Raw genomic sequence first — 13,829 nt, 5'->3', positions numbered from 1 at the left:
ATTTTTAGCTCGCTTTAAGGTCGATTGTGAATTTTTAGTGAACGTTCCCATGAACGAGAGAGTAAAGGAGGGGTGCGTGCGCAAACACGCACACACACACACACACACACACGTTTGTAACTCGATCCATCTGAAGGTAAAAAGAATAAAACGCACATTTTTGTAAAACACACACAGTTCCTCTTGGCTTGACCTTCTCTTTTTTTCCAGATTGCACAGACCTCCCAGATTTTAGAAGTAGGAATGAGGTTCTGCGAGGTGAACCGTGATACTTTAGCACGAGTGTGTGGTGCATTCACTCACTCACACACACACACACACACACACACACACACACACACACACACACACACACACGTGAGAGAGAACTGGCCTGACCTCCACCTCAACTCCTGCGCTCTGATTAAAGGAAGCCGTTCTCATGGTCTTTGCCTGGTTTCTTCTACGGTCTCTCTCTCTCTCACACACACACACACATTTCTGCTATGACCTTAAGGGCCAACAGAAGCTGATCAGCTACCAGATCCATCCACTCGACCTTTTAGCCAGAGGACTACACACACACACACACACACACACACACACACACGAGTATGAAGTTATAATAAACTACATGTATTAACTGAGTTGTCAGAGTGTCAGGTTTATTCTGTTATATACTGTAGGTCTAGTAAAGTCGTGGATACGCATCATGAGAACGTGAGAGATCACACACGGATCAGCGAACCCACACTGAAACAAAACCAAGTCCAGAAAGAGAACAAGAACCAGAAGCAAAAACTGAATGGTAATAAGCGTCACTAAAGTCAAAACCAGAATCTAGAACAAAAAAAACAGAGAGAACCAGAATTAAAATGAGAACCCGAACCAAAGCTAGAAGGACAAAGGGAACAAGAATGAGAACCAGAACCAACATCAAACCCCGAGCCAAAACCAGAAAGACTGTCAGTTCTAGAGCAAGAATGAGATCCAAAGCAAAAAGCAGAACCACAGTAAGGAAAACAGAAATAAGGATAAGAACCAAAACCAAAATAATAACCAGATCTAGAGCAAGAACGAGAACCAGAACCAAAACAAGAATGACAGCCAGTTCTAGAGCAAGAGAGACCTACAGCAAGAAGGATAAGAAGTGAGAACCAGAACCAACATTAAAACTAGAACCAAAATCAGAACAACTGCTGGATCTAGAACAAGAACGAGAACCAGAGCATGAACTAAAAGCAAAACCAAAATAACAGTCAGATCTAGAATCAGAATGTGAACCAGATTAAGAATCACAGTAGGAGAAATGGATAAGGAATGATAAGATGTAGAGTATGATTAGCAACTGTGAGAACCAGAAAAAAAAAAAAAAAAAAAAATCAAAACAAGAGTGATGGACAAATTTAGAGCAAGAATGAAAGCCTAGAACCAAAACCACAAAGTCATGCAGATCTACAGCGAGAACTGGAACCAGATCTAGAGCAAAAAGAGATCCATAGCAAGAACCAGAATCACAGTAAGAAACAGAACAGGAATTATTTTTTTTTTAAAAATCATCAAAACGAGAGCAAGAAGCAGACCTGGAGGAAAACCAGAATTACAGACGGTTCTAGAGCAAGAACGGGAATGAGAATAAGAACCAGAACCAACATCAAAACTAGAGACAAAACCAGAATGATTGCCAGACCTAGAACCAGAACCAGGATCAATGAACAAGAACCATTTTAGAACTTTTATCCATTAATTTTTTTTGTTTTTTGCAGTTAGTAGTTTGTTTCTGCCAAAATCTCCAGTAGAATCATGGCTAAATATCCAAATATTTCTTATAAAAGTTTATTAAAGGTTATAATGATTTATTACACAACATTACAAGACTTTGGTTTTTTTTTGAACACAGAAATGAAGAGTTTATTCTGTAAAGAAACTGCGACGACGAGCACCGCTCCGGCTCGATCTTCTTTCAGCAACTTCGACTGTAACGTGAGCTTTATTGAATCTGAAGCTCGATGGCAGAAATGACACAGAACTCTCTGGGAAAAAAAAATTCCCATGATGCCACTTTTCCTGAAACAACAGAGAAATAAGACACACGTTGCTAGCATATCGCTAGCGCTCTTCATCCCTCAGTTATGACTAGCCATTAATCATAACCGAGGCCCTTGACACACTGCAACCGCTTCTGTCAACCGCACCATCCATTAGCCGACCTAAACGTGATTTATATTCGCCTCAGCGCCGTAAAACTATTTCTGTCGTTTCCTCGGGAAAAGTGGATCACGGGAATGTGAGGGATTAAAAAACCTGTACGCCAGAATTCGTGTTAAAATTAACATGGCATCGTAACAATGTTAAGAGAAAACGATGAAAAAAAGAAAAATCCCAATGAGATCTGATCACGAACGCGATGAACCTGGAACGCCGCTGCACGTCTTTTATATTTGTGTGAAATGAAACTAAAATTCCATTTGCTCAAGTCTGGCTGACAATCTGAGAACTTTCTAGAACAAACCACAAAAATGAGTTACACTTTCAAATGAGATCTGAGAGCCTACTGACAAGAAATTCACCATGCTAATCTAAAACTAGAACCAAAACCATAACCATAGACAGATCTAGCACAAAAACCAGAAACCACAGCTAAAAGACATCCAAAGTAAGAACCAGAATCACACTAAGCAGAACTGGAGCACCTGGAGATCCAGAACCAACACCAGAAAGATGGCCAAAGCTAAAGCAAGGAGGAGAAAAATAAAAAGAACTAGAGTCATCATCATCAACAAGAACCAAAGCGCTAACATCCAGATCTAAAGCAAGAGCCAGACACAAACTAAAGCAAGAGAGAAAATAAGAAACTAGAACCAACATCAAAACTAGAACCAAACTCGTAATAACAGATAGGTGTACAGCAAGAATGAGAACCAGAACTAAAACCAAAATCAGAATGATGGCAAGCTCTCGAGCAAGAAGGAGCTAGAACCACAGTAAGGAGAACAGGAATGATAAGAATCAGAACCGATATTAAAACTAAAGCCAAAATAGAGCAAGAATAAGAACTAGAACCAGAACCAAAACTAAAACTAATGCAAGTTGGAGAATAAGAAGAAGAACCATAACCAACATCAACACTACAACCAGGACCATAATGACGGTCAGATCTAGAGCATGAACACGAACAAATAATCCAAGCTAAAACTAGAACGATAGCCAGTTCTAAAGCAAGAACCCTATCAAAAACAAGACCTAGAACCACAGTAAGGAGAACAGGAAGGGTCATCAGAATTATGAACAGGTCTAGAGCAAGAACAAGAACAAGAATCAGAAGTAACTCAAGAGGCAGAAGAACCCTCTTCACTGAACGAATCAGTGAATGAATCATTTAACTGAACAAAGTCGACTCAGTGAAATGATTCAAATTTCATATCTGTAATTATTCTTCTGATTTTTCAGTAAAAGTTCCTCTCTGTAGTTTTGTGAACTGATTTTAAGAAGAAACTCTTAGCTAGGAGGAACCCTTGGTGCCACTTGTCAGGAGATCTTGTGACTTTTTTTTTTTTTTTGTGAATAAGACCTCATGGCCAGAAGAGTGTGTGACTGCCTTCCTGGACACGACGAGGCTGAAACTCCGCTGCTTGTTTGCTTTCGTTTGAGATTTGTGTTTAATGAAAATGAGACGTTGCAGGCTGGAAAAAATGAGTGGAAAACACCGAAAAAAGTCATCAACCGACACGCGGGGCGAGAAGAAAACGAGAAGACCTCCTCGATGCTGGAACCTGTGGTTAAAATTGATGTTGAAGGAAAATGAGACTCGTTTGGTCGAAGGTGAGAAAAAAAATCATTAAAGATTTTTTAAAAAGATGGTGAAAAGGCAACTTATAGTTTCTCCCAGTGAGATCAGGACCAGGTGCAGCAGAAACGGAGCAGCGACGGATTCCTGAACGTGACGAAGGCTGGAATTTGGCCTTCTGTAATGTATTATAAATAAATAACAAACCGAGGTAGCGGTTCTGGCGGCTCTCCCGCGAGCTAATGGCTAACAAGTAAAATGAGCTGTCACTGCTAATCCAGTTCAGAGGGGGTCAAAGCTGAGAAGTGACGTGACCTCAGACCTCTTCAGAACTACCAAAAGGCACAACGTGTGCCAACCAATACAAAAGAACGAACAAATCGTTACTGGGATGCTTTTGGCCAATCGGAACAGACCAGCGTTGAATATTAATGTTATTACTATTTGTTTTAGGTTTTAGGTTTTGATAACTGAGGAAATAACACTTAACACACAGAGGACCACAAGAACGCTGCAGCTGATATCAAATCTATAGCAGGCTCTTAGCATATAAGTGCACAGGAGACACACACACACACACACACACACACTTCTGTTCACTCTTAACCAGCTTGCGTCTGAAAAAACAAACATCTCTCACGGCCATCATGAGTCCAATATAAGCCACCATTTTTCAGCCCTCTTCTCAGCCGCAAGTAAAACAAACGAGGGTGTTACTGCGAGAGTCAGCGCTGATGACAGAAATCCACCCCCATTCTCATGTTTGAGATCCCCAAGTGTGTGTGTGTGTGTGTGTGTGTGGCTTAATTTCTCAGAGTTTCAGAGAAACGAGGTGAGAACTGTGAGGAATGGAGGTTAAATTTCTATTGAGGTGATGCCACGAACATTTTTCACACATTTGAGTGATGATTCTCCACACACACACACACACACACACACACACACGCACAAGCATATAATCATGTAACACAATCTTGCTCTCTTTACGTGTTAGATGTTACACAGATGGTGTTTTCCCGTTGGCATTTGAAGGTCACTCCCATTATGGAATTGTTTCACAAACACACACACACACACACACAATGTCATACATTTAGTTCCACTGGCTGAAATCACTCACGTGGTTACCAACATTCCTCACACAAAGGTTGTGTGAAGGTCACATGATATCACAGGTAAATGTTTTTTAAACCTAGTTAGCTAGCTGTTAAATAAGCTAGCTAACATCACACTGATAGGCTGTTAGTGAATCATAAATAGCTAATCAGAGAAGTAGCTTGGTAGTTAGATTAGATGGCCACTAATCTCAGCCTCAGAGCACCTGATATCTTTTGTGCACTTTTCTGGCTACAAGCTTCAGAATCTTACAGTTACAATCTCAAAGTACTGACGATACCTGTGATACACCCGCAAATGTAATTCATCGCAATATCAATATTATATTGTCGTATTGCTTAGATCTATTTCCAACATGACATAAACACACACTTTTTTTTTTTCATGAAAACTTCATGCAAATTAGTTAAGACACGATAAAGGGCGCCAGTAAATTATTCCGAACAGTCCTATGGCGTGGTTGTCCAACATCCCCGACAATTCTTCAGTTTCCCTCAAAGTTCAGTTCTCATTTAATAAAGTTTAGCGCAAAAACAGAAGAAATAGAAATGTACAGTACACTGTATACATGTTGACTACTACCATTTCTTACTGAAATTTCGAAAAATGCATAGGCAGGCCACGCCCACAAATTAGATCCGGTTATTACCGACTTTCCAGTTATTATCCACTTGTCGCTTGCTAACGTAAACGCATTAATACACACACAATGTGCAAAAACAAAACTGTATAACAAAAGCCACACCCACTTTTTTTCAAATAATTTTTCTATTAGGCAGTAGGATCTATGGCGTCCTTCGCCCCTTATGAGGGTGGTGTGTGAACAGGATGCGGTCCACATAAATACATGAACACACACATACACTGCGGTACACATCACTGCAGCTCCAACACGAGCCAGAAATGCCTCGAGTACCAGGAAAAAAAACTCCGGATATGTTTCACTTGGCCGCTAAAAAGCTCCCTTTATTTTCACTACAAGGTGTGTGTAACTAAAACGAAAGCCAGAAGAGAAGGTTCTTAATAAAGGACCCGAGCACGAGGGAGAAAATGAATGAACGGTCCTGGAAGGCTGTACAGCTGCGGTCTGGATGAGGTGACACCATGCAGAGAACACAAATAAGCTGAAGGCCGAGGTTCAGAGATCATTATTTCACACTGGTTTTTCCACACACAAGGTTTCTGTAGCTCATTAAAGGGGAGGCTGCGTGTTCAGTGTGTTCAGATGGAGCAGTTAACACAGCGGGTGATCACATTTAACCACATCATCATCGTTCACACTGAACCACGTCGCCGCCGCTCACACTGAACCACGTCTTCAATGTTCACACTGAACCACGTCTTCAATGTTCACACTGAACCACGTCTTCAATGTTCACACTGAACCACGTCTTCAATGTTCACACTGAACCACGTCTTCAATGTTCACACTGAATCACGTCGCCGCCGTTCACACTGAACCACATCTTCAATGTTCACACTGAACCACATCTTCAATGTTCACACTGAACCACATCTTCAATGTTCACACTGAACCACATCTTCAATGTTCACACTGAACCACATCTTCAATGTTCACACTGAACCACATCTTCAATGTTCACACTGAACCACGTCGTCATCGTTCACACTGAACCACATCCTCAATGTTCGCACCGAACCACGTCGTCGCCGTTTGCACCGAACCATGTTACCGTTCACGCTGAACCACGCCGTCGCCGTTCACGCTGAACCACGCCGTCGCCGTTCACACTGAACCACGCCGTCGCCGTTCACACTGAACCACGCCGTCGCCGTTCACACTGAACCACACCGTTGCTGTTCACATTTAACCACGTCGTCATCGTTCACACTGAACCACACCGTTGCTGTTCACATTTAACCACGTCGTCATCGTTCACACTGAACCACACCGTCGCTGTTCACATTTAACCACGTCGTCACAGTCCAGCAGGAAACAGTAAGAGAGCTGAACACAAACATTTTACCATAGTGCTGGAATCTGGATTGTGATTGGTCAGAAGGTGTTGATTAATTTTCTGTAACAGCAGCTCAGACAATAGTGCAGCTGCAAATCTCAGGTTTACGTACATCAATGCGCTCGTCTCTAATACCTTATCGTTTCTATAGTAACCGCTCATTCACAGGGACTTGTACAACGTTTTGCAGAAGAACCACAATGTTAAATTTAACTATTAATAAATAAAAATTATTTTTAAAAAGTATGGCGACTGTTCTTCAATTAATTAAAACTGCAATTGTTGGCAAAGTGCTGTGGTATAAGAGAAATAAATCACTTCAGGGTATGATGTTGGAGGAAAGTAATGAACTTCAGGATGGTAACAGTAACTCTGCTGCATCACAGCATCCTGTTGTTGATTATTTAGCTATAACAGCACCACACACAGTGGTTTATTGCTTACATAACAGTCTTAGGAAGCTCTGTGCATGTATTCTGGCTGTTCTACATATCCCATAATCCTGTGCGCCAGCCCGCCTGTAACAAAATGGCGGCAAAACACTGAGTAGAGAGCAATGTTTGGCAAAACAAATTATTATTCCACTTGAAAATTTATTTCTAAAGATAAATGTCTGGTGTAATCACAGTATGTATGTTTTGTTGTCCATAATAATAGTTTATTCCGTTGAGACTAACTGAATTTTTACGATTAGCGACCGTTAGCTCATGTCTGTAACCTAGCAACGTGGTGACGTAACGCTGCCGTTACAGAAGATCAAAGCGCCCGGTTATAACACAGCTAAAATTTATTTAAGCCATTTGTGTTTCAGTTGCAGAGAGATTTCTTGTTTGTCTCTAGTGAAAAAAATCACAGTAAAAACAACCGAAAAAAAAAAAAAAAACAGAGAAGCACCGATCTCATCCTCGTGTCCGCCGTCCCCGGAAACCTCTACTCACAACTTTAGTTCCTACCTGTATTTAGACCCATTCAAACACAGTTGCTGCTCAAAAAATAAAAAAATTATAAAATAAAAATCAAAGAAAAGGCTCGGTCTTGCATTTTCTTGGATTTAACTACAATATCAGATGCGTTTTAAACTAGAGTAACGTGTGTACGTGTACAAATTTTACATTGGAGTGTATAACTTTATGTATATCTCCATACACTTATGAAGTGTTTACCTTATTAATATTCTTTTTATTTCTTGTATTTTTACTGTTATTACTATGCACCAGTACACCAAGACAAATTCCTTGGACATGTAAACCCATGGTACTCGGCAATAAAGATGATTCTGATATATTTGGGGTCTGGTCATGCATATGCAAATGAAGTATTTGCATGTGCATACACACACACTTAAACACACCTTTAATTTCCCATTAACAGTCAGTGACCTGGCCCCATGCAGTGCTGTTTACATCCAGCACTATCACAGCTAAGCACAAAACAACCAACAAGTCATTCATTCATTCAATTACACACACACACACACACACACACAATAATAGCAGTTTATAAAAGTGACGCAGCGGCCATGAGCAAATAATCAGCTTACTCACTCATCTGAAGCTCATTTTTCTCCTCTCTCCTCTGTTTAACTCTTTCTCTTTCCTCTCCCTTTAATGTTTGAATGTTTATGATTCAAATCCATTCTGTTTTTTTTTCTTTTTTTTTCTGCACTTTTACAAACCGATTCACTTCAATTAAGCAAAGATTGTGGAGTTAATTAGACCAGCTTCTAAGTCACGTGATCAAATTAGCAGACAGCTGCATGTCATACTGCACAGTATCAGTGTCAGGTCTATTTGTGAAGTCAGAGAACAAATCAAAGTATCTGTATTTGTTCAAGATAAAGATTTATACCATCTCTAGCTTCATTATAAAGATTAAAAGAAACGAATGAACAAAGGTTTATTGAGAAATATTACCAAAAATCAATCAATAGATTGTCAAATATCGACCACATATTAAAGTTTATGCTGCTTGTAAATGTTTTGTTGAGTATTTCTGCATTATCTAATATGTTTATTAGATACAAATAATGTAATAATTTACATTTCCTATTTAATTAATTACATATTTACATAATACACAAATTATTATTAATTAATAACAACCACTGCAGTTGGGCTGATCATTGGAGCTGGTGACGTCACAGTTTCTTCTGATAGAAATGTTAGTAATGTTTTTTGATTTAACAAGTAAAATATATATTTCTATATTTGTATAAAAATATATTTTATAGACATTTCTATGTATAATTTAATATAACTATCACCATAATTATGCATGTAATAAACATATAATAAAATTAAAATAAATAAATAAATAAACCCTAGCGGAAATTTTACAGTAGGAATACCCGGATGAAACGGCTGAATCTGATTGGTCCAGAGGACTTCCGCGTTGATGTGTAGTTCAAAAAACCGACTACAAAATGAAATTTAATGAAATTTATTTATTTATGATAGTTGTAATATATTTTAATATATTTTAGAAATGTAATGACACCATACAGAGCAATCCAAGATAGGAAGATTAACGCCAACAAGTGTTTACTTTCGTTCCTTCCCCCCCGGCTGAGGATCTACTTCCGGCAACATTGATGACGTAGGGGTGAGTCACGCTGCCGTGCCGTCGTGTTTACTCCAGGAGAGAGATGATTCGCGGTAAGACGGTGATCGTGACCGGGGCGAACAGCGGCATCGGGAAGGCGACGGCGGCGGAGCTGCTGCGGCGGGAGGCGCGGGTCATCATGGCGTGCAGGAGCCGGGAGAGAGGCGAGAGCGCGGCGCGGGAGATCCGCCAGCAGGCCGGTACCGGTACCGACACCGACACCGGGCGCGGAGAGCTGCTGGTCAGACTGCTGGACCTGGCGTGTGTGAGCTCCGTGCGCAGCTTCTGCGAGCAGATCAACAAGGTCACCTCCATAACAAACACTCACCTGCTCCAGCACACCCGTGTCACCTCACACACTCACCTGCTCACACACTCACCTGCTCACACACTCACCTGCTCCAGCACACCCGTGTCACCTCACACACTCACCTGCTCACACACTCACCTGCTCACACACTCACACTCACCTGCTCACACACCCACCTGCTCCAGCACACCCGTGTCACCTCACACACTCACCTGCTCACACACTCACACTCACCTGCTCACACACCCACCTGCTCCAGCACACCCGTGTCACCTCACACACTCACCTGCTCACACACCCACCTGCTCCAGCACACCCGTGTCACCTCACACACTCACCTGCTCACACACTCACACTCACCTGCTCACACACTCACCTGCTCACACACTCACCTGCTCACAGACTCACCTGCTCCAGCACACCCGTGTCACCTCACACACTCACCTGCTCACACACTCACCTGCTCCAGCACACCCGTGTCACCTCACACACTCACCTGCTCACACACTCACCTGCTCACACACTCACACTCACCTGCTCACACACTCACCTGCTCACACACCCACCTGCTCCAGCACACCCGTGTCACCTCACACTCACCTGCTCACACACTCACACTCACCTGCTCACACACCCACCTGCTCCAGCACACCCGTGTCACCTCACACACTCACCTGCTCACACACTCACACTCTCCTGCTCACACACTCATCTGCTAAAGCACACCTATGTCACCTCACACACACTTCACCAAAGCACAAACCCACAACAGTGTCATCTGTGGAGCTTTTCAGTGGCACACGCTCACCTGCTCACACTAACCTGCTCACGCTCACCTGCTCACGCTCACCTGCTCACACTCACCTGCTCACACTCACCTGCTCACACTCATCTGCGTAATCTGCATATTCACTCAATCTCAGGATATTGCATTTGCATATTAAACCGAGTTGCATATTTCTGTACATTTCTGATCAACTCTGCAGACTTTATCTCACCAGAACAGTGTTATAGTGCTGGAGGTTAAATCTAGAACCCTAAGACGTTCTTTGCATTGTTATTTTGGGGAAACCCATGAAAGAGGTTTAAACATGAGGTTCCTCTATCAGAAAGCGTTCCAAGTAGAAATCCTTTACTAAGATCTGAACTTTCAGGAAACAGGAAAAGATGCTGCATGGTAAGCGGTTATGCGGTTGATGTAGAACCCGTGTTTCCGTATCAGAGAGGGTTCTATGTACAATATGCTGATACAGATCTGCACTTTACAAACGTAAAGCGCTGAAACGGAAGTGTTTTTGTTCCAGGAGGAGCCGAGACTCGACGTGCTGATCAACAACGCCGGGGTCTACCAGTGTCCCTACTCTAGAACCGAGGACGGCTTCGAGATGCAGTTCGGCGTCAACCACCTCGGCCACTTCCTCCTCACACACCTGCTCCTGGACCTGCTGAAGCGCTCGGCACCGAGCCGCATCGTCGTCGTCTCCTCCAAACTCTACAAACGAGGAGAGATCAACTTCGACGACCTGAACAGCGAGCGCGGCTACGACGGAGCGTCGGCGTACAGCCGCAGCAAGCTGGCCAACCTGCTGTTCACGCTGGAGCTCGGTCGGCGGCTAGAGGACACGGGCGTGACAGTCAACGCTCTCACGCCTGGCATCGTCAGGACCAACCTGGGACGCCACGTCCGCGTCCCTCTGCTGGCCAAACCGCTCGTCAGCCTGGCCTCGTGGGCGCTGCTCAGATCGCCCGAGGAGGGAGCGAGGACTGCCGTTTATCTCGCCTGCTCTCCGGACGTGGAAGGGGTTCAGGGGAAATGTTTCGCTGACTGCCACGAGCAGAAGCTGCTCCCTAAAGCCACGGACGAGGACGTGGCTAAAAAACTGTGGGACATCAGCGAGGTGATGGTGGGCATCACGACGTAGAACAGAAATCACAATCAGGTTTCATATCGTCATAACGATAAATCCCAGTTTACGCTTTCATTATAGTGTCTCTGAAAATAAATAAATAAAAATTTTAAATATATTCTTCCTCAATACAATAAGGAAAAAATGCCAGAAATGTCTGTTTAACCAGAAAAGAAATAAACATGTATAAAAATATTAAAAACAATTAATTAATTGCGTTAAATGATTTTCGCCAAGCAGTCGACATTACTCAGGCTGTTTCAGATTGTTTTTATGAATTTATTTTTGCCAGAACATGTTTAAAAAATTCTTCTTTCCTAAATCTAAAAAGAATGCAGCAGAAATATCCAGCATGTCATCAGCTAAAAAAAAAACAAACAAACAATATATTAAAATATTTAAACGGATTAATTACAATAATGATTGATGCACTAAGCCTTGTTTTTGTTTGATTGCCGAGAGTGTATAAAATATTAATAAAAATTATTAATTGCGTTAGATTAATTGTAAAACAGCTCATGTTACTCAAAGAGATTTTTTGTTTTGTTTGTTTTATTAATGTGAAAATCCTTCCTTCCTAAATCAAGAGAATGTGCCAAAAAGAGAGAAAATATTAAACGTTAAAATGTTAAAATATTACATTAATCACATTAGAGGATTGATTTTTGTTCCAGGACAAAAACGGTAAATTAAACTGTTTCTATTTTCTGCATGAACACCTTTCGAAAAAGCACAAATGAGTGAATTATTGCGAACAGATGTAATGATGGAGTGATGACACAATGCCAAATTGTTTTTCTGGAAATAAAGTGTGATGTGTTGAGAGAAATGACATTTTATGAGTGTATTATTACTTTGCTTTATGAGAGTGTTATTACTGTCAGTGTTCAGTATTATAAACTGTACAGGCTGATCACGTTGCATCGCAGTCCAGTTTAATGAGAGCTGCTAACCGCTAACTGTTAAACCTCTCCGCACACACACACACGCGCGCACACACACACACACGCACACACGCACACACACGGAAATATTTAGCTATTTGGCTAAATATAACTGTGTAGTAACCTGAGCAATCCCGGAAGAAAGAGAAAAAGTCAGTAGATAACGATTAGCCTAGCTACCATTTTGCCTAGCTAATCTTTGCTAATATGCTAATATAACGTCAAAGTGTTTACTTGCTAGCTTCCTCGTTCTTATGCTAATATGTGACTTTTTTGTTATGAAGAGTACAAGAAGGCGCAAGCATTCATTTACCCTTGTGAAAAATTATAGCTGACGAATTTCCATTTTATTTATTATTATTACTTCTCTGAGACTGATTACTCGTCTGTAACCTAAACGTCATTATTAACGAACCGAGGTCACCGAAAAGCTTAATGACCCGAGACGACGGTCAATAATGTACTTTATACACAAAAACTCATAAAAACACACACGCTAATTACTGTGGAATGTTTTCTCTGTGTGTTAAATGGAGATTAGCGTCGCTCTCTCTCTCTCTCTCTCTCTCTCTCTCGCTCTCTCTCGCTCTCTTTCGCTCTCTCTCTCGCATTCGTTTTCGCCGCCTCACACCAAAGAAATGAAATTTATGTAAAAAAAAAACGATTTCCTTTTCCAGCACACGTGTCAGAGAGCGCTGAGACGGACGGAGGTCTTGAACGCTCGCCCGCTCGAGGCTGTTTGTTTTCACAATGAGGGAAATTGCAGCAATGGCGAGCGCTTTAATGGCGTTAATTGCGCGTTGAGAAAGTTCGAAAGCGAGACACTGATTACACACACGAGTGAGAGAGAGAGCTGATGGATATTTATAACAGCAGGACAGACGCCAAGAACCAACAAACAAACGTTATTAATGCTGTCTATTCATTTACACAATGGTTTGAGTTTTATATTCGGTAAACCGCAGCCGTTTCTCAGCTTGTGTTGCATTATGGGTAAATACACACGATTCCTTCTGGTCTGTGCGAGCTCCTGAGCTAACCGTCGCACATCAACGTCCTTTCAGCTCGTAATTGTAATGATATTAAAAGCTTCAGAAACAGTTTCAATCCCTTTTTTGTCGTTTCGTTTGAGATGCCTGCAAACATGACACTACAATCTATTAAAGAATAAAAACCTTGTCCAGTTAAACACATCCTGATTTGCTA

At 41.7% G+C, this 13,829-nt stretch overlaps 1 protein-coding gene and 1 long non-coding RNA gene across 2 annotated transcripts in view; one reads left to right on the top strand and one right to left on the bottom strand.

The window, feature by feature from the left end:
* LOC113541967 (uncharacterized) overlaps positions 1–8,571 on the bottom strand; it is a 177,846-nt gene extending 169,275 nt beyond the window's left edge. The window contains exon 1 of the long non-coding RNA XR_004577831.2: positions 8,406–8,571. This is a non-coding gene — a long non-coding RNA (uncharacterized LOC113541967). The remainder of the gene's footprint in view (positions 1–8,405) is intronic.
* A 792-nt stretch (positions 8,572–9,363) lies between these two features.
* rdh14a (retinol dehydrogenase 14a) lies at positions 9,364–12,508 on the top strand. The gene is made up of 2 exons (XM_026939056.3): positions 9,364–9,766; positions 11,077–12,508. Exons 1-2 carry the CDS (start codon positions 9,506–9,508, stop codon positions 11,692–11,694), a joined length of 879 nt encoding a protein of 292 aa, XP_026794857.3. The 5' UTR covers positions 9,364–9,505; the 3' UTR covers positions 11,695–12,508.
* Positions 12,509–13,829: the final 1,321 nt, after the last annotated feature.

This window comes from Pangasianodon hypophthalmus, chromosome 3, assembly GCF_027358585.1.
Source record: "Pangasianodon hypophthalmus isolate fPanHyp1 chromosome 3, fPanHyp1.pri, whole genome shotgun sequence".
NCBI classification, from domain to species: domain Eukaryota; kingdom Metazoa; phylum Chordata; class Actinopteri; order Siluriformes; family Pangasiidae; genus Pangasianodon; species Pangasianodon hypophthalmus.
Note: the sequence above shows the minus strand (reverse complement) of the source record. Positions and strands in the feature narration are given on the sequence as shown.

Excerpts from the sequence above, each read along its gene's own strand:
- rdh14a (XM_026939056.3), top strand. The coding sequence starts at position 9,506 with ATGATTCGCGGTAAGACGGTGATCGTGACCGGGGCGAACAGCGGCATC. Across the intron at positions 9,767-11,076 it reads TCTGCGAGCAGATCAACAAG|GAGGAGCCGAGACTCGACGT; the intron begins GTCACCTCCATA and ends TTTTTGTTCCAG.